The sequence below is a fragment of the Salvia miltiorrhiza genome, chromosome 2 (genome assembly GCF_028751815.1).
Source record: "Salvia miltiorrhiza cultivar Shanhuang (shh) chromosome 2, IMPLAD_Smil_shh, whole genome shotgun sequence".
Classification (NCBI taxonomy): Eukaryota; Viridiplantae; Streptophyta; class Magnoliopsida; order Lamiales; family Lamiaceae; genus Salvia; species Salvia miltiorrhiza.
This window is the reverse complement of record NC_080388.1, coordinates 2,673,603-2,693,066: the sequence shown is the minus strand read 5'-3', so window position 1 is coordinate 2,693,066 and position 19,464 is coordinate 2,673,603. Positions and strand designations below refer to the sequence as shown.

The following is a 19,464-nucleotide window of genomic DNA, read 5'->3' as shown; positions in this document are numbered from 1 at the left end:
ACGCTTACCGCTAAGACTAAGTCCTTGTCGTGAGAAGTAGGAGCGTGTATTGTCCGTACTGGGCTTACACAGGTATTTTGTCCGCACCGCACGACGGGTGTGTGCCAATGCTGATGTTTCCTTTCAACACGAGCATTTTGTTGAGGTGTAGAGACACAAGAGTGATGAACTAAAGTCCCATGTTGTGCATATAACTCCCCCAACCCAAACTCAGGGCCATTATCACACCTAAGGATCTTTATGCGCTTCCCAAACTGAGTGACGACAGTATTGAAAAATTGGGTAAGAATGGCTTTGACATCCGACTTAAACTTCATGAGAAAAGTCCAAACAAAACGAGAACAATCATCAACTATAGTAAAAAAGTAAGTGTATCCTTGCACAGTGGGGGTTTGATATGGTCCCCAAATGTCACAATGAATAAGATCAAATACTTCCTTAGATACATGATGTGATTCAGGAAAGGACAGACGTTTTTGTTTGGCTAAAGGACAGATCTCACATAGAGTCTGTTTACAAGAAGGAATAGACAAAACTTTAGACAAAATTTGAAGTTTATTGAAAGATAGATGCCCTAGTCTATAGTGCCACACATCGGCTGACACTGCATGACAAGCAGAAAGGAGTGAAGATGGAGTGAGCTGAACTGGAGAAGAAGCTTCTAGCACATAGAGGTTGCCTACTCGGTTACCCTTCCCAATCACAGTCCCCTGTGAAGCTCCCTGAATCACAAAGGTATTGTGTGTAAAAATCACTGAGCAGTTAGATGATGTAGTGAGAGAGCTAACAGAAATGAGGTTGTAGGAGAAACTAGGAACACATAGCACAGATTTGAGTTGAAGAGAATGAGAGATAACAATGGTACCAATGCAAGTAACTTTGGCATTACTACCATTGGGCAGACTGACATGAATATTATTAGCAATGGAAGAATCACTAAACATTTTAGAGTCATTGCAAACATGGTGTGTAGCACCTGTGTCTAGCAACCAACAAGAGGAAGAAGAAATAGAACAAACTAGAGGCTGAAGGGATACTGTACCACTGAATGGAGGAGAGACAGCAGCTGGAGCCGAAAAATCTCCAAATTGAACATTATCTGGTTTTGTTGATGCAGGCGGCTGTTGATTGGTAGCAGGAGGAGGACTCACTTGCATCTGAGTCTGTAAATATGATATCATCCGAGCCATATCTGCAGCTGACAAACCAGAGGAATTTTGAGGAACAACCGCAGCCTCATTAGCTGTCATCTGATTAATAGATCTGCTTCCTTCATTAGAATATCCTTGAGATTTAGGTTTTCCTCTGCCATAGCCTGGGGGATAGCCTATGATCTCAAAACACTTATCCACAGTGTGACTAGTTCTGCCACAATGAGTACACAGAAATTTTCCTCGGCCTCCTCGGCCACGAGCTATACTCGCTGTACTCGCTGCATTAATCATAGAACCTTGATTTTCATAGTTAATCACAGGTGATTGTTGCTCAATAGATCTTTGCCTTTCTTCCTGCAAAACTAAGGCAAAAATTCTCTGCAAAGAAGGTAGAGGTGCAGTAGAAATAATCTGAGACCGAATCTGAGAATAAGAGGAATTCAAACCAATAAGAAATTGCATAGAACATTCTTGTAGTTGAAACTCATTCCATTTACGAGAACTCTGGCATCTACAATTATCACAAACGCACCACCGTGATGGCTGAAAATCGCGGTATTCGTCCCAGAGAATACGCAACTTGGTGAAATAAGCACTGACATCATCAGATCCCTGCTTCAAAGTGAGCAATTGTTGCTTCAGTTGACAGATACGAGCTAAGTTACCTTGAGAAAACCGCTCTTTCAAATCGCTCCAGATAAGAGACGCATCATCGATATACATGATGCTGGAACTGATCTCTGGTACGACAGAATTGCGAAGCCAAGATACAACCATGCTGTTGCAACGAAGCCACTGAGAAAATAACAGATCGGTAGAATGAGGTCGTATAATCGAACCGTCGATAAAAGCAACTTTGTTCTTTGCCATAAGCGCCGTCGTCATCGAGCGACTCCATGTGATGTAGTTTGAACCGTTCAATTGCTGTGTGACTAACTGGACTCCAGGATTATCACTGCTGGGTAAGAAATACGGACTAGATTGATCCTCGTAAGGAGGTGATTGGTTGTTTTTGGATGGGGAAGGCGTGTGAGGTGCCATCGGAAAAAGAAGAAGAAGATTTCAGCGGAAGGCTTTTGCTCTGGATACCATGACAGAAAAGAGAGCTTGCAGCAAAAGTAAAGTGTGTTTCATATTGATCAAGGGATTACATCACACAACTAACACTTATATACTAGGTACAATCGGAAAGGAAATACACACACGCACCGCGCATGGTGCCAGCTCAGCATAACTAATCTAGATGCAGCTAGGCTTATTTAATAGTGGGTGCATGCAGCATGCATGACCCTTATTCTAATATTCTCAACAATGTTGATACTGGTGTTGAGGTTGTCTCTCCAATAAAATACTTTGCAGCAACCTTTGAGATTGAGATTTCAAAAATACAAAGCTCTTACCATATGATTTGGTGGTGTGGATTATTGTACATAAAAATCACACAAAATACCAATAATTTAACGATTTTAAAAGAATGTAAATTGAAAAAATGTTTGGTGGGGATAAACCCCCCTGAGTCCATGTGTGTTTCCCATTAGGGATAATATCTCCATGGCGTCGCAAATAATGTGATAAATTATTTTCACTGATAAATTACAATGATTATCTTAGATTTTTATATGTTCTAGATTATTTTTATTGGCAAATTATAACGGTCATTTTATAATTTTGCATGGTAGAATCTTCTTATATTAATATTCAATAAATTAATAATCACTCTAAAATAAAATAAAAATTATCCAGACACATAGGCCAATTATTTAAAATAATAATTTTACTAAAACAATAAGATAAGTTTTGGTATGGTGTTCTCGATCCGTAATAAAAAAAATTATTTCTTGCTTTGTTTATCACCCTAAGTGTCATCGTCAACTGAGTTTTCAATTATGGTACCGACAATTTCTTATAAAGAGCATGTCTTTCAATCCAAATGCAGCAACATGGGGATCTCTACTTGGTGTTAGCAGGATTCATGGAAATATAGAATTAGGATAAATGGCAGCTGAGATGTTGTTTGATTCGGAACCACAGAGTTTTGCGGTATATGTTCTTCTTTCCAACTTATATGCACCTTCAGGTAGATGGGAAGATGCTAAGAAGATGCGAATAAGAATGAGGGGTCGGGGTCTTAGCATTAGAATTGGATATAGTTGGGTTGAAGTGCTAAACAAAATTCACAAGTTTTATGTTGGAGACTTCACTCATCCTGATAGCGAAAGCATCTGTGCTTTCTTGGAAGAGTTAGATTTGAAGATGAAAGAGGATGGATATGCTCCCGCTACAAAATCGGTGCTACGTGATGCGGGGGAAGAAGAAAAACAGCATATGCTAAAGTATCATAGTGAAAGGTTAGCTGTTGCATATGAGATATGAAGATACCAAGTGGGAGACTTGTTCGAGTTTTCAAGAACTTGCGCGTCTATGAGGATTGCCACACGGCAATCAAACACATAGCAAAGATTGTCGGGAGATTGATCATCCTACGTGATGTTAATCGTTTTCACCACTTTGAGGGAGATGTGTGTAATTGTGGAGACTATTGGTGAATTCTGAGATCAAGAAAGGTAAATCGCGTATTCAACTATTTATGCCTTTTGCAAGGTTCTTCTTCTCATTTTCCTTTGTTTCTTAAAGAAGACATCACTGAAACTTATCATAGTGTAACAGCTTATGCCATATGCATATTTATTGAATCTTTATTTCCCATATTGATCATATTTCGCTCGGATAAATAGATGATCTCTTCAAAGCTGATGTAGTCATAGTTTCCTCTGCTCCAAGTCGTAGTTTCAAGAAAAGGGAGAAACTTTGCTTCGTCTGATGTTTTCGCAGCTATTCTTGAATTCATTCAAATATTATATCTTTATGTTTTCTCTCAATTGTTCAGTGCTTCGCCTATTTATGCCTTTTGCAACTGACAGTGTAATAGTTTATACTATAAAGCACATTTATATTATCTTTATTTGCCCTATTGATATCTCACACTGATAAATAGATGATCTCTTTCATGGTGATGTAGTCATCATTATCCACTCAACCTTACTACTTGTGATGTTAGATTGTATTTAAATTAGTTGAAAGATAATCAAAGGGAGAAACTCTGTTTCGTCTTATGTTCGTCTAAAACAAGATTTTATGATACCAGGTTTGTAACTTTCGTCTAATTTATGTTTGGCATCGATCCGCAAGCATGTGAAAACCGCAAATTCGGACAAACACCGTGTTATTTTTGACAATTAACTCTTTTGCATGAAGCGTGTGTTGGCCTAGCAGTATGAGGTTAATGCCCAAGACCTGAGGTCTTGCGTTCGAGTCATCTGTCGCGCCGGTCTTTGAACTTGTTTATTTACTTATGTAATTTATCAAAAACAAAAAGTTCGACGAACTTTAGCGCAACCCTAGGTACCTTCGCGTGGCGAACCGAGTTCTTGCAACCAACGGCATCGATGCCGCTTGAACCCGCTCCGGTCGTGCGGCCGCACGCATGTGATCGATTATGGAGGTGATCCCATTGTTGTCAGTGGGTTTGGGCTGCGATAATGTGTAGAGTGAAGGGGGAAACGAAAGTGAGATGCAGAATTGAATTTGGGATGCCCGCAAGCTGTTTGATGAAATGGGTTAGAGGGTTTTGATTTGGGGAATACTTAATGAAATCACTAGCATTTGCATTCCGTGCTGTGGATTGTTGGCCCAATACTCTTTATTTTCAGCTCAAGCCCAAAACCTCCCAAGCCCAAAACCAAGCCCTTCTCCCTAAATAATCCCAACCCCCTTTCAGCCAAACCCTTAATCCCTCACTTCCCTTGCGCCGCTCTGTTATCTCTCTCTCTCTCACCTGCGCCTTTCCATTTCCCCTCCGCCGCCCGACTCCTCGGTTCTCCTTCCGCCTTCAATTCTCCTCCTCCTTCCCGATGCCTCCCTTTACTTCCCTGATCTGTCCCCATCTTGGTTATAAAGTCCTCGATTGTGGGAAGTTCCGTTCAAGAGGTACACAACGTTGAAGGCTCTGCTATTCCTTCTGTGTTTCCGGTCTGATCGCCGGTGTTGTGGCTGTGAGGAGCGGACTTCCTGCTATTGAGAGCATTATCATCGGATTCCTGAGAAGGTCTCCTACTTGGTGATATTGCTGAGTTCCCTGTGTCGCCGGAGTCCTGTCCATCGGATTCCTGAGTTTGGGCGGCTGGGTTTGACTGAGTTGGGCTCCGATCTGTGTTCATCTTCCACCTTTGAGCCTTGGTCCTTGAGCTGCCGGAGTGTGTTGCTGTTGTGGGAAAATCTGAGCCTCTGTGTCCAAAAGGGCACACTTTTCCCACCTTGAATCTCCTCTGGACTCTCTTACTTTTCTGTTTTCTTTCATCTCTTTCTTTGAACTGTTGACTTGCTGCTTTTCTGGTGATTTGCAGGTTCACGCAGGAGGAAGATGAAGTAGAAGGTAAAGAATAACAGAAGAACAGAAGAAGAAGAAGAAGAAGAAGAAGTGCCTGAGCACGAAGTGAGACGGACCGGAGGTTCGGGAAACAAGAGGAGTAATCCCGGCAAGGCGAAGATACCCAACAGTGGTATCAGAGCCACGAGGACCTTGCCGGGGCTCCCCCCGAACACATCCCTCTCACCCCGCCGCCCTTTGGCTGCGCCGATTCGCTCCCGACGAGCAAGGATCAAGGTAAATCTGGACTTTCCCCTACCTGGGAATCCAGCTCTGGTAAATTGGCTTAATCACTAAGACTCCTAGTTTCTAGGATTGGTGTTGCCTGCTGTTTTTTGTTCTTTTACCTGTTTTTTTTTTTTCTGGTATCTTGCGATCCTGATCTTTTGTGTGTTTCCGCTTGTTGCCTTATATCTCGATAACCCTCTGGCAGTCAAAGCCAAGTGAGGTTCTCCCTTGCATTTGGTCCAGTTCGTCTGGATTCTCCTTTAAAGGAGTCTCCTCGTGCGAGTACCCTGGAAATCAAGGGAGAAAGGGGGCTATCTAGACAGGCTGTGTGTGCTTTGGTTCCTTACTGTTTCCGCTGATTGTTTTGCTCTCTCTGGTGTTTCTGCTTTGTTCTGTAAAAGCTCTCTTGGATTGAGAGTTTTACCCTTCTTTGGACTCAGATAGTCCTCTTGGAACTTCTTGGAGGGACCATTGTGAAACCTTGCTCCACAGATCAATCTGTGCTGAGATCTGGGCTCTTCCCTGCTCCTGAACTCCAGAAGTTTCCTTCCTTGAGGTCCTTGTGACCTTTGTTGTGGTGCTACCTGCTCTGTGGTCTGACTGACCTGTTACTCTGTGTCTAGTTGGTGTGTTCAGCCCTATTTGCATCTGCATTCATCATCAACAACATGCATTTGGTGCCATTCAATGGCAGAGATGATTTTCAGGACTGGAAAACCAAAATAGAATGCATTCTTGTTAAAGAGAAGGTTAAAAAGGCTTTATTAACTAAAATTGATAAGACTGTCACTGATGAAAAACTGCATGACATGAATGATAATGCTAGGGCAACAATTCTGTTGAACTTGAGCAGCTCTGTGGTTAGGAAAGTGTCTCATCACTTATGTACTAAGGATTTATGGGATGAATTGAATTCTTTGTACTCTGCATCATCTGAAACTTCTGCATGGTCTTTGCAAAATCAGTTCATGACTTTTCAAATGGACTCCTCTAAGGATATTGACACCAACATGGATGATTTTAACAAACTGCTGCATGATTTGAAACTTTCTGGTGATGACAATATTGAGAAATATGCTCCTCAAATTTTGTTAAGTTCCATTCCTGAGTCATTTGCTGAAGTCAAGTCTGCATTAAAGTATGGAGGGTCTAAAGTAATATGTGATATGATTGTGAATGGCTTAAAGGCTAAAGAAAGTGAACTGAAGATTCTTAAATCAAAACCATTGCATGGTGAGGTCATGTTTGTTAACAAAGATAAAAAGGGGTTTGATCAAAAGCCTAAAAAGCTTTGTTGGAATTGTGGAAAACCTGGTCATCTTTCAAATAGGTGTAAACAGCCTAAGAAAAACAAGAGCTTTGTTCTTAATGAACCTGAACAGCATGCTAATAATGTGTTTGAAGATGATGGAGTTTATATGGTGCATGAGCATGATTTTCAGTTCTTAAATTACTCCAATGATGTGTCTAAATCTGTAAAATCAAATGAGTGGTTGATTGACTCTGGCTGCACTTTTCATGTCACTCCTTTCAAACACATGTTTCACAATCTGGAGTCTGTCAATTCTGGTCATGTGGTTTTAGCTGATGGCCAAAAGTGTGATATTTTGGGAAAAGGAGATGTTTGTCTGAAATTTGAAAATGGGAGTTTACTTACCTTGAATGATGTTAGATATGTGCCAAAGTTGGAGTTTAGCTTGTTATCTATGTCTAAACTTGCTGACAATATGTTAAATGGCTCTGTGAATCACTTGAGATTTCAATTTGAGAAGGATTCTGTGGTGTACTTCTCTGCACCAAGAAAAGGTGGTTTATATGCTGTTTGTGCTGAGTCAGTCCCTTGCCTGCTTGAATCCTCACAATCTGCTGCTCCAAGTGAGGTGGAGAATGTGAATGTTGTTGATCAAAGCATGTATGAGCTTGTGTTTACCCCCACTGTTCCTTTTGAGGTGGATCCTCAACCCAACTTGCATGTTGAACCAGAAAACTTGCTTGAGCCTGTTATGAATGAACCTAATGAAACTTGGGCTCTAGTGATAAAGCCCACTGAATGTTCTGTTGTTAAGTCCAAATTGTGGTTTAAGGTCAAGCATGATACTGAAAATGTCAGATATAAAGCTAGGCTTGTTGTTAAGGGATCTACTAAAGAAGGCCTTGATTGCAATGTGGTTTCTGCTCCCGTTGTGTTTTCTGATCATGGTTAAAGTTCAGTTTCTGTACTTGTGTGTGTGGCAAGTTTAGCCTCTGTGGCTGCTTGTCTCTTTCATGTTTTTTTCTCTTTTTCTTGCATGTTTTCTTTGTTCTGTGTGTTTGTGTTTGTTGAGTCTGTTGCTCTGTCATGTGTTTGTGTGTTCTGCATGTGTTTTCTTTTGCTCTGAGTGTCTGATCTGTTGTGAGCTCTGCTCTGGTCTGTTTGTCTCTTCTGTGTGTGTCTTGTGTGATGTTGCTTGAGTGCATGTGTGTGTGTCTGTTGTGTCTTCAATGATAACCTCTTTTGGTTTGAGAAATGGTGATTTCCCTTGGGTTGGTCTCTGGTGTTGAGATTGAGATTAATATGCATAATATTCTTCTCACCCTCTATTGTCTTGTCCTTGTGATAGGATGATAGTAAAAATGGCTGTGATGATAAATTCAGTTAAAGGCACACACTCCCTGGTGACATAAAGACTATTGTGCCAAAGGTGGATATGTGGATTGTTGGCCCAATACTCTTTATTTTCAGCTCAAGCCCAAAACCTCCCAAGCCCAAAACCAAGCCCTTCTCCCTAAATAATCCCAACCCCCTTTCAGCCAAACCCTTAATCCCTCACTTCCCTTGCGCCGCTCTGTTATCTCTCTCTCTCACCTGCGCCTTTCCATTTCCCCTCCGCCGCCCGACTCCTCGGTTCTCCTTCCGCCTTCAATTCTCCCCCTCCTTCCCGATGCCTCCCTTTACTTCCCTGATCTGTCCCCATCTTGGTTATAAAGTCCTCGATTGTGGGAAGTTCCGTTCAAGAGGTACACAACGTTGAAGGCTCTGCTATTCCTTCTGTGTTTCCGGTCTGATCGCCGGTGTTGTGGCTGTGAGGAGCGGACTTCCTGCTATTGAGAGCATTATCATCGGATTCCTGAGAAGGTCTCCTGCTTGGTGATATTGCTGAGTTCCCTGTGTCGCCGGAGTCCTGTCCATCGGATTCCTGAGTTTGGGCGGCTGGGTTTGACTGAGTTGGGCTCCGATCTGTGTTCATCTTCCACCTTTGAGCCTTGGTCCTTGAGCTGCCGGAGTGTGTTGCTGTTGTGGGAAAATCTGAGCCTCTGTGTCCAAAAGGGCACACTTTTCCCACCTTGAATCTCCTCTGGACTCTCTTACTTTTCTGTTTTCTTTCATCTCTTTCTTTGAACTGTTGACTTGCTGCTTTTCTGGTGATTTGCAGGTTCACGCAGGAGGAAGATGAAGTAGAAGGTAAAGAATAACAGAAGAACAGAAGAAGAAGAAGAAGAAGAAGAAGTGCCTGAGCACGAAGTGAGACGGACCGGAGGTTCGGGAAACAAGAGGAGTAATCCCGGCAAGGCGAAGATACCCAACACGTGCAAAATATTTTTTTGATTTTTATATTTATATAAAATCAATACTTATTTAGTTAGTATACTTATAAGTATAATACTCCTTCTGTCCCGATTCAATAGGCCACAAACCTTGAACATGAATGCTAAGATACAAATAATTTATAGTAATAAAATAGGAGAGAATTTAACTTTTGTTGATGATAAATATGTGTCTAAGAAGTAGGAGAGATAAATAAAGGAAAGATAATTATGTGTGAATTACAATAACATTTGGTGTAAATAATGAGTTGTATGAGAATATTTGTTATGTGTTGATTTTTCATTTTTGGAAGTGACCTATCAAATTAAGACGTTCGAATAAGGAAATATAGCATATTGAATTGAGACGGAGGGAGAAAAAATTAATTTTAATTGAATATTGAAAAAAAAATCACAATTATAAAATTTGATATTATGAAAAAACAAAAATAGAAAAATAAGTTTAAAAAATTAAAAAGAATTAAAAATATATTTATTCAAAAAAGATGAGAAAAGAGAGAAAAATTTATAAAACTTTAATATTTAAACAATTTTAATTTTTACATTTTAAATCAAATATTTTCATAAAATATATCATATTAAAATTTTTACCGTGATCTTTAATTTGATATGCAATTTCATAATTTTAAAAAGAAATGTAAGAAAAAATAAGAAGTTAAATAAAATGGAAATAAAAAAAACTATATAGTTTAAATATAAACTTTCAATTTTATTATAATTACAAAATTACAAATTAAAATTAAAAATTGATTTCAAATTAAAAACTCATTTTTAAATATAGTATATTTTTTTTTGAAGCGGTAAATGAAATTATAATCATAATAATAATAATAATAATAATAATAATAATTAAAAAGGAATCATACTTAAAAACTAACCCCCTGGCTCCCATTTTACAAACTGCCGATCGAGGAAACTCCCTCTCTCTCTCCGCGCCTCGCCGCGCCGCTGCTCCACCTCGCCGCTCTGCATCGCGCCTCCGCCTCCACATCTCATATACCGATTTCGATTATGATAAAATCTGTAAGCAATCATTGTATATAGAAATGTATTTGTATATGTGTGGAGTAAGGATGCTGTTGGAGTATATCTGTAAGGAAGATATTTTTGCGGTGAATTAGGGCTTCTCTAGAGAATAGGTTATTTTGCAACAGAATGTAACAAACTGAAGAATTCTAAAAGCAAGGAGAGATCTCCGATCCTAAAAAGTAGAAAGCGAGCAATAAATTAACAGAAATCGTTGACCTAATTGCTTCGCCAAGTGTGTGTGTGTGTGAGAGAGAGAGAGAGAGAGATCAATTGTAGACTAGTACGGTAGAGTTTTTGTGTAAGAAATGGAGAGGTTGGGATCGGAGGAGGAGATTGACTCGCCCTTCAAGGAGGCACTGAACAAGGTGGTTCCCGCCATGGTGGTCCTCCGCACAACTGCATGCCGTGCCTTCGACACTCAGTCGGCCGGTGCGTCATCCGCCACGGGCTTCGTGGTGGACAAGTCCCGCGGAATTATTCTTACGAACCGCCACGTTGTTAAGCCAGGTCCTGTTGTGGCGGAAGCTATGTTTGTGAACCGTGAAGAAATCCCAGTGCAGCCGATATACAGAGACCCGGTTCATGATTTCGGCTTCTTCCTTTATGACCCTTGTGCTATACAATTCCTCAGCTATGAGGAGATCCCTCTTGCTCCTGAGGCTGCATGTGTGGGGCTTGAAATTCGGATGGTCGGAAATGATAGTGGTGACAAGGTGTCTATTTTGGCAGGAACTCTTGCTCGGTTGGATAGAGATGCTCCACACTATAGAAAGGATGGCTACAACGACTTCAATACTTTCTACATCCAAGCAGCTTCTGGGGCGAAAGGTGGTTCGAGTGGCTCTCCTGTGATTGACAGGCAAGGTAGAGCAGTCGCCTTGCATGCTGGGGGCAGGGCATCCGGTGCTTCAGCATTTTTCTTACCTTTGGAAAGAGTTGTGAGAGCCTTAGGATTCTTGCAGAGAGGAAGATGCACATGGATTCCTCGTGGTACGCTGCAGGCTACATTTCTTCACAAAGGATTTGATGAGACCCGCAGGCTTGGGCTTGGAAGTGAAACTGAAGAGTTAGTGCGGCTCGCTTCTCCACCTGGTGAAACTGGAATGCTTGTGGTTGACTCGGTGGTGCCGGGTGGTCCAGCCCATAAGCATTTGGAGCCAGGTGATGTGCTGATTCGATTGAACGGGGAGGTGAGTACCCGGTTTCTGAAGATGGAGACATTGCTTGATGACAATGTCAACAATAAAATTGAACTCGAGATTGAAAGGGGTGGCGAAGCTTTGAGTGTAGAGTTGAGGGTTGAGGATTTGCACTCGATCACACCTGACTACTTTCTTGAAGTGAGTGGTGCAATCATACATCCTCTCTCTTATCAACAGGCCAGGAACTTCAGTTTCCAGTGTGGTCTTGTGTATGTTGCTAATGCAGGGTACATGCTATCCAGAGCTGGAGTTCCACGTTATGCTATTATTAACAAGTTTGCTGGTCAAGACATAACAAAACTTGATGACTTCATTTCTGTGCTATCTAAGTTCTCAAGGGGCGCAAGAGTACCATTAGAGTATATCACTCATACTGATCGTCATCAAGGGAAGTCTGTCCTGGTCACAATTGATCGTCATGAATGGTATGCACCTCCTCACATATACACTCGCAACGACACTACTGGTTTGTGGACCATGAAGCCAGTATTATTATCATGTTCTGCTGAGATGGAACATGCACTTGAAGAATCGATGGAGAAAATGAGAGTGGAGGATGATGAATCGAGAGATTTTCAAGTCGCTGAGCGAGTGATTGAGCCTAGCCTAGTTATGCTTGAGGTTCGTGTGCCACCATCTTGTATGCTTGATGGTGTGCACTCGGGGCATTTCATTGGAACTGGTCTTATCATACATCATTCTCAAACTAAGGGATTGGTTGTTGTTGATAGAAACACTGTTGTGGTCTCTGTATCTGATGTCATGCTGTCTTTTGCTGCTTATCCAATTGAAATTCCCGGCGAGATTGTTTTTCTCCATCCCGTGCACAATTTTGCACTTGTGGCATATGACCCTTGTGCTCTTGGTCCTGGTGCTTCGCTAGTTCGAGCTGCTCAACTTCTTCCTGAACCTGCACTAGGCCGTGGAGATTCTGTGTGTCTTGTGGGGTTGAATGAGAGTCTGCAGACCACTTGTCGGAAATCTTTTGTCACCAATGCTTGTGCTGCTCTTAATATTGGCTCAGCTACTGCTCCAAGATATAGGGCAACCAATATGGAAGTAATAGAGCTTGATACAGATTTTGGATGTGCATTTTCTGGTGTTCTCACAGACGATCTTGGAAGGGTTCAAGCTATTTGGGGAAGCTTTTCAACACAATGTAGTGGCAAAAGCCATGAATTTAGTCGAGGGATTCCAATTTATACAATAAGTCACACACTTGATAAAATAGTATCTGCTCCTGCTCGTCTCATAATGCCACTTGTTAAAATACTGGAGGTTGAACTTTATCCAACTTTGCTCTCGAAAGCTCGTAGCTTTGGCCTCAGTGACTCTTGGATCCGTGCACTGATGAAGAAAGACCCTCTTAGGCGTCAAGTTTTGAGGGTCAAAGGCTGCTTAGCAGGATCTAAAGCTGAAAATCTACTACAACAGGGTGACATGGTTTTGGCAATCAATAAAGAAGCAGTTACATGTTTCCGAGACATTGAAGATGCTTGCCAAGAATTGGACGAGCTCAAAGTAACAATTTTTCGTCAGGGCCGTGAGATCGATGTAGTGGTGGGCATAGATGTGAGGGATGGAAATGGAACCAGACGTGTCATAAATTGGTGTGGTTGTGCAATCCAGGAACCTCATTCGGCTGTACGCGCCCTTGGATTTCTGCCTCAAGAAGGTCATGGCGTCTATGTGGCAAGGTGGTGGCAAGGAAGTCCAGGACACCGGTATAATTTATATTGTCTTGTGTGGATTGTACAAGTAAATGGGAAGCCAACTCCCAATTTGGATGCCTTCGTTGCCGTGATAAAGGAAATAGAGCATGGGGAGTTCGTTCGTGTTAGAACAGTTAACTTCAAAGGAACGTCTCAAGTACTCACACTGAAGCAGGATTTGCACTACTGGCCTACATGGGAGCTGCATTTCGATCCAGAAACTGGAATGTGGCATCGAGCGACCATCAAAATGCTCCACTGTAGCAACGCTTTGTGATTTCTGAGGTTCAAGAAACAATTTCATCAGTTGTCAGCGACGATGCTCTTGGAATCTTCCCTTCAATCTGGTACTGGATCTCTTCATGAATTCTTCTCAGTAAAATGATTTAATTATAAACAACGGCGTTTTAATGTGTTTCAATACTGTGTCGTTTTTCCTTATCGCTGATCTGGCCACGTTAGAATTTTTAACTGTCAACTTGATAACTCTTGTATAAAAGAGTTATTACTCATTCTTTTAAGCTTTTAAGAAGAGTTTGATGCGTGTTGTGTGTAGTTTCTTTCGGTTTTCTTTTACTTTTGTTTTTCGTTTCGCTCTTTCGTCTTTGTGTGTTTGAGAATTGACGTGTATGAAAACTGATATTAAAAGTTAGCTGATCTCATAAAATAGAGAAAAGAGAGGCTTGTTTGTCTTGTGCAGAGATTATAGTATTGCTGGGATTTTGCTACAACATTATGCTCAGTTGTGTTGAACGAGATTTTCACGAGCAAAAGAGAGGGGGACCACTTACTATAAGGGTGCGTTTACTTTGATAGATAAATTTATCATGAGAAAAGAAGGGATAACAAAATTTTATGGTATCCTTCATTTTCTCATGATAAATTTATCAATCAAAGTAAACGCATCCTAAGAAAAAGTTAGCTGATTTGGTATAAAAGTTGAACATATCTATCAGCAAAAATCGAGGAGAGAAAGGAGCACCTGAAGTCTACAACAAATAAGGGGTAACTTGGTCTTTTCAAGGACTATTTTTTGGGTAACCTAGCTGCTACATCTTGGGAAGGCAGCCACAATTGTCACGGTGAAAGAGAAGCAACTGCCATTTTGAGGAGAAAGAAGAAAGACCACATTCTTGAACTATCATCTTTGGCTATTGCTCTGATTTATGAAGTTGTATTTTAAATTATGCTACTTTGATCTCATGAGCAGACTTGCATTGTTATTTTTCCTTTTAATTTCTGTCATCTTTGGCTATTTTCTTTTCCTTACTTTTGAGACTTGGATTGTTGGAACTCTATGTCTTAGATTTGTAATTTCTTTGCACTTTATTCTAGTGAAGTTCTCATTATGCATTTAGTTGTGTTTCTTGTTAGTTCTTGCTTTTGATTGGCCATCTTTTGCAAGATATCTAGCTCCATCTCTTTTTTTTTTTTTTTGATAAATTAACAGTATTAGATAAATAAAATTTAAAGGTGGGGACTCGAACCCAAGACATTTGACCTTAGGCATTAATCTCTCACCGTTTGGCCAACACACGCAACTATCTAACTCCATCTTGATTCTAGAAAGGTTGAGAGTAGTAAATTAGGTTGAATAGCGTAAGGTTAATGAGGCGTCGAACGACCATCGAAATGCCTAATTTAATTATGAACAATGAAGTTTTAATATGTTTCAACATTGTGTCGGTTAAAATTAAGTTGTTTCACTATTCCTGTTAGAGATTATATTTTCTAGTCCTATGCTCCACTGTACATCTCATATCCATGGTTTTTTTTACCGTCAACAAAAAGCGCTAGCGTACGTCGTACGTGTAACCAATATTATTTTATTTGATGAAAGTAAAAATATAAATATATCATCTATTATATTTAATTTTTTAAAATAACAATTTAGTTTATTTGATTCTATAATTATAGTAGAATATCTGTAAAATAATACTTGATAAATTAATGAACACTACAAATTAATAAATTATTTTAGTCCAGACTTGAGTTAGTTTAAAAAATCATCAATTTAATAAAATAATAAAATAATAGTAATTAGTTTTAGAGATTCCCTTTGTTTAATAGATACATGTATTTATTTAATCCAAATCGGTAGAGATCATGGGGTGGCTGGCACTGATGGCGGCCTACAATTTTCATAATCATTTGCTAAAGTTACAAGATGTAATACTACGATTTAGTTAACCATCTAACTAATGTTATAATTTCGATCAAATATTATAACTTATAACTAATTTCGATCTACCCGCCCTATAGGTCCATTTAAGTTATACTCTTTTCGTCCATAAAAAATAGTCCTGAAGGAGGACGACATGAGTTTTAATAAAAATGGTTATTGTATTGTGAGTGGAGAAAGTGTACCACTTAAATAGTAGTGTTTATAATGACAATTAATTGAATTGTGCGTGGACAATAGGACCCACCATGTGATAGATAGTTTTAAAAAATGGAAATGGACTAATTTTCTTGGACATCCTAAAATGGCAAAAATAGACTATTTTTTGCGGACTTAGGGAGTAATATAGAATTTATTTTTAAAATGGAAAAAATATGAAAGGTTATGTATCACGAAGAAAAGAATAGCTACCCTAAAAAAAAAGAGAGAGAGAAAAGAAATAGCTGAAGTGCAATGCTTGAATTTCTGCAAATCTTTTGGATTTAGAGGCAATTAACCGTTTTACTTGGTCGTCTGATGTGTTTGGTGTGTCCAACGTGTCACTGTCCGATGGTCAAGTTAGTTTAAATTGACTACCAGATCAAAATTCGAAAAAAATAAAAATAAAAAATGAAAGGTTATATATTTTGAGGAAAATAAAAAATCAGGTGCAACTCCCAAATTCCTGAAAATATTTTGAATTGATAGGCAATTACCCCTATTTTAATTTTCCGTCCACAAAAAATGGGACAAATTTCTTGGGCACATGTTTTAATAAAATTGGTGGTCAATGGTGAAAGGATCCCACCATTATTTGAAATGAGTGGTTGAGATTGAATTAAAGTTGATTTTTGTTTTTTAGTGAATAAGAGGTATTTATAAGAATAAAATATAAGGAAATGAGGAGGGCCCATTTCTTCTTTTGTTAGTTTAGCAAGTTTTTTATTTATGATTGAAGTAAGTTTTTAATTTATGGTTGAAGTTTTACTTTTATATTTCATATGTTGCATGTTTGAGCAAAGTAAAAGTATGTTATGAGCCCCCATCACTGAGTATATTTAAAATACTCACCTCTTTTTAATTAAAACATTTTCACATGAGGAGCAAGGAGATGCGTGACGAATGAGTGTGGTGCTTAGAATATGTTATCAAGCTTAGTTTAATATTATTAAAGAACTTGATGGTGTTTAAGATAAATTTAGGATTTGAAGTTTAGTTTATTTATGTTGGTAAAGTTTCTAAGTTTACCATAGTTTTGAAATTTAGATTATTTGAGTCTTTACTATTATTAAGAAAATGCTATTTAAAATTTATTTAGATTAAACTTTATATTCAGGGGGTTACAACTCATGTTCTGTATTTATCCTTGAGGCCTATTTATATGTACCTTTTTTTTTATCTTATTGCTCATTGATTGCTTTTGATTATAGGCTTATTTTAGTAGTGATTATTTGTACGGTACATATAATTTTCAATAAATCTATGCAGCCACATTGTGGCCACCCACACACTAGTATAATAAGGAAAATCTTGATTGATTTATTTTATTTTTTAAAATAAAAATAGGATTTAGTTATTTTACTATATTCTCTACATTGTACTTTTTTTAAATTTTTTTGCATTTTTTATTTTTAATTTATTTTTTAATAAAAATAAAAAAGTTACCAAAAAAATTCAAAAAAAAATAATTACAATGTAGAGAATATGATAAAATAACTAAATCTTATTTTTATTTTAAAAAATAAGTTAAATAAATTAAATTATTTTTTATTTAGGTAAATTGTGGGTGGCCACAATATGGCCGTTTAGCATTACTCTATAATTTTTAGATACGTGTCTAGTGGTCCCAAAAGTTAGTTACGGTTCTACTAATTTTGGCTAATTCCTCGTAGCATGGGTAAAAGTTCCTCATAGCATAGGTAAAAAGTGTCTATCTAAAGGTGCCGTAGGTGCTTTTAAGAATGTAGATTGTCCTTCCCGTATCCCATAGACAAATGGGTACTAATGCATGTTTTACTCCCCTACGATACAACAATCATGAACAAAGCTATGTTGTATAGGTACGGAGGTGCGGATGTGGGGGCGATACGATACGAGTACGGGGATACAGGCTTTTAAAAATTATAGGGTGCGATTCGACAAGGATACATTTAATTATTAAAATTTTATGATATATAATGCTTATAAAATATATACTCCCTTCGTCCACTAATTTATGGCCTACTTGCCTTTTTGATCCATCCACCAATTTATACTATCTATTTTGGGTAAGTTTATATTCATATTTTAATCAAATTTGTGGGTCCCTTTAATAAATTGTGGCATAATTACATTGACTTTAATAAATTGTGGGTCCCATTCTCCACTCAACTAATAAAAATACACTTTTTCTTAAAACCTGTGTTTTGCCTCCTAAGCCATAAATTAGTGGACGGAGGGAGTACAATTTAAATTTTCTTAAATTAATTTTATGTAATTTACATTTTATTTTACCCAAAAGTTAAGCATTTTCAATTATATAAGTTAATTGAGCAACAATATAACGATTCAAATATTATCAGTCCAATATATAAGTCATAACTGAAAATAAAATTATCAAAATAACCTTATGTAGGCCTTTCGTGCACGAGATACGTGAATTTCGCCTATGGAATTTGCGAATCCGGTTTATTTTTATAAATTGTTTTAAAAGATACGCCGCGTGGCGAATCGAGTGCGAATCTGATGAGAATTCGAGAGAATCGCACCCTAAAAGAATCCGATTCGCCGTACATGCTAATTTTTGATGAATTCGTGCATCATAGGAACAAAGTCAATAATTTAATGAATTAAGCTACATTTTCATCACTAAATTGAATATATATATATATATATATATATATATATATATATATATAGGGTTGAGTTCAACAAAGAATTATCTTTTTCGAGAGAACGAACAAATGTATATATTTTACGAACAGATCAACATAAGTAATGAACAGACGTATTTAGTAAAAATATAGAAAAACTCGCCACCAGCAGGATTCGAACCCGGGGCAAATTGCTGTTCATGCGGTACATTGATCTGTTCATTAAAATTATAGATCTGTTCGTTTTTATTTTACGACTTCTCTATTCTCCACAATATTTAGCTTCTCTGTTGAACCCTTCTATATATATATATATATATATGGTCAAGTTAAACAGAGAATTATTATATATTTCATTTTGAACAAGTCTATACATTTTACGAACAGATTAACATAACTAACGAACAGACGTATTTAGTAAAAAAAGAGAAAAACTCGCCACCAACAGGATTCGAACCCGGGGCAAATTGCTGTTCATGCGGTACATTGATCTGTTCGTAAAAATTGTAGATCTGTTCGTTTTTATTTCACGAATTCTCTATTCTCTAAATATTTAGCATTCTCTGTTTAACTTTTCTCTATATATATATATATATATATGTATATATATATATATAGGGTTGGTATCAAGTGAGAACTTTAGATTTTGTGACACCTAAGAATAATCTTAAGCCCTTGATTTTGTTTAATCTAGCGGATGACATTTAAGGGGGTGTATTCGTTGGATTTCCACAGACTTTAAAAAGTCCATAGAATTTAAATTCCATGGAATTCACATAGATTCCAGACGACTTTCAAAGAATTCGTGGTTGGATTTCACCTCGATTTTCACTGATTTTCGAAGAATTTAGGGGATAATTCTGGAATTGAAATCCATGATGCCAACGCCCGCTGAGTCCCAGCACCGCTGGAAACCCAGCGACCGCTGAAAACCCAGCAAGCGCTGGGAACAAAATAGTCACCGGAAACACTTGGAAAATACAGTCCTTGCTGTCTATAAGTAAGAGATGTGGCAGCATAACTAATAATGCCACAAGGGAACAAAATAGTAACTAGGTATTCATTTGCATAAACCATGTGAGAAATTTGTTTTCGACAAGTCATTAAAAGTTACA

At 38.4% G+C, this 19,464-nt stretch overlaps 2 protein-coding genes across 3 annotated transcripts in view; one reads left to right on the top strand and one right to left on the bottom strand.

Moving 5' to 3' along the window:
- Positions 1-409: 409 nt before the first annotated feature.
- On the bottom strand, positions 410-2,406 carry LOC131012611 (uncharacterized). The gene is made up of 2 exons (XM_057940594.1): positions 1,043-2,406; positions 410-722 (listed from the first exon to the last, which is right to left on the bottom strand). The coding sequence occupies exons 1-2, from the start codon at positions 2,193-2,195 to the stop codon at positions 688-690; spliced, it is 1,188 nt and encodes a 395-aa protein (XP_057796577.1). The 5' UTR covers positions 2,196-2,406; the 3' UTR covers positions 410-687.
- Positions 2,407-10,279: 7,873 nt separating this feature from the next.
- LOC131012585 (protease Do-like 7) overlaps positions 10,280-19,464 on the top strand; it is a 498,535-nt gene continuing 489,350 nt past the window's right edge. The window contains exons 1-2 of one of the 2 annotated variants that reach the window (XM_057940568.1): positions 10,280-13,683; positions 14,037-14,693. In XM_057940568.1, coding sequence (XP_057796551.1) covers positions 10,728-13,613 — 2,886 coding nt within the window. In that variant the 5' untranslated portion in view covers positions 10,280-10,727 and the 3' untranslated portion in view covers positions 13,614-13,683; positions 14,037-14,693. Of the gene's footprint in view, positions 13,684-14,036; positions 14,694-19,464 lie in introns of those variants that run through there. The other variant, XM_057940569.1, reaches the window with a different exon arrangement.

What these genes read in the sequence shown, in the direction of transcription:
- LOC131012611 (XM_057940594.1), bottom strand. Translation starts at nt 2,195, where the DNA reads ATGGCACCTCACACGCCTTCCCCATCCAAAAACAACCAATCACCTCCT. An exon ending in TGTCTCTCCTCCATTCAGTG is followed by an intron (nt 723 to 1,042) that starts GTACAGTATCCC and finishes TTTGTGATTCAG; the next exon opens with GGAGCTTCACAGGGGACTGT.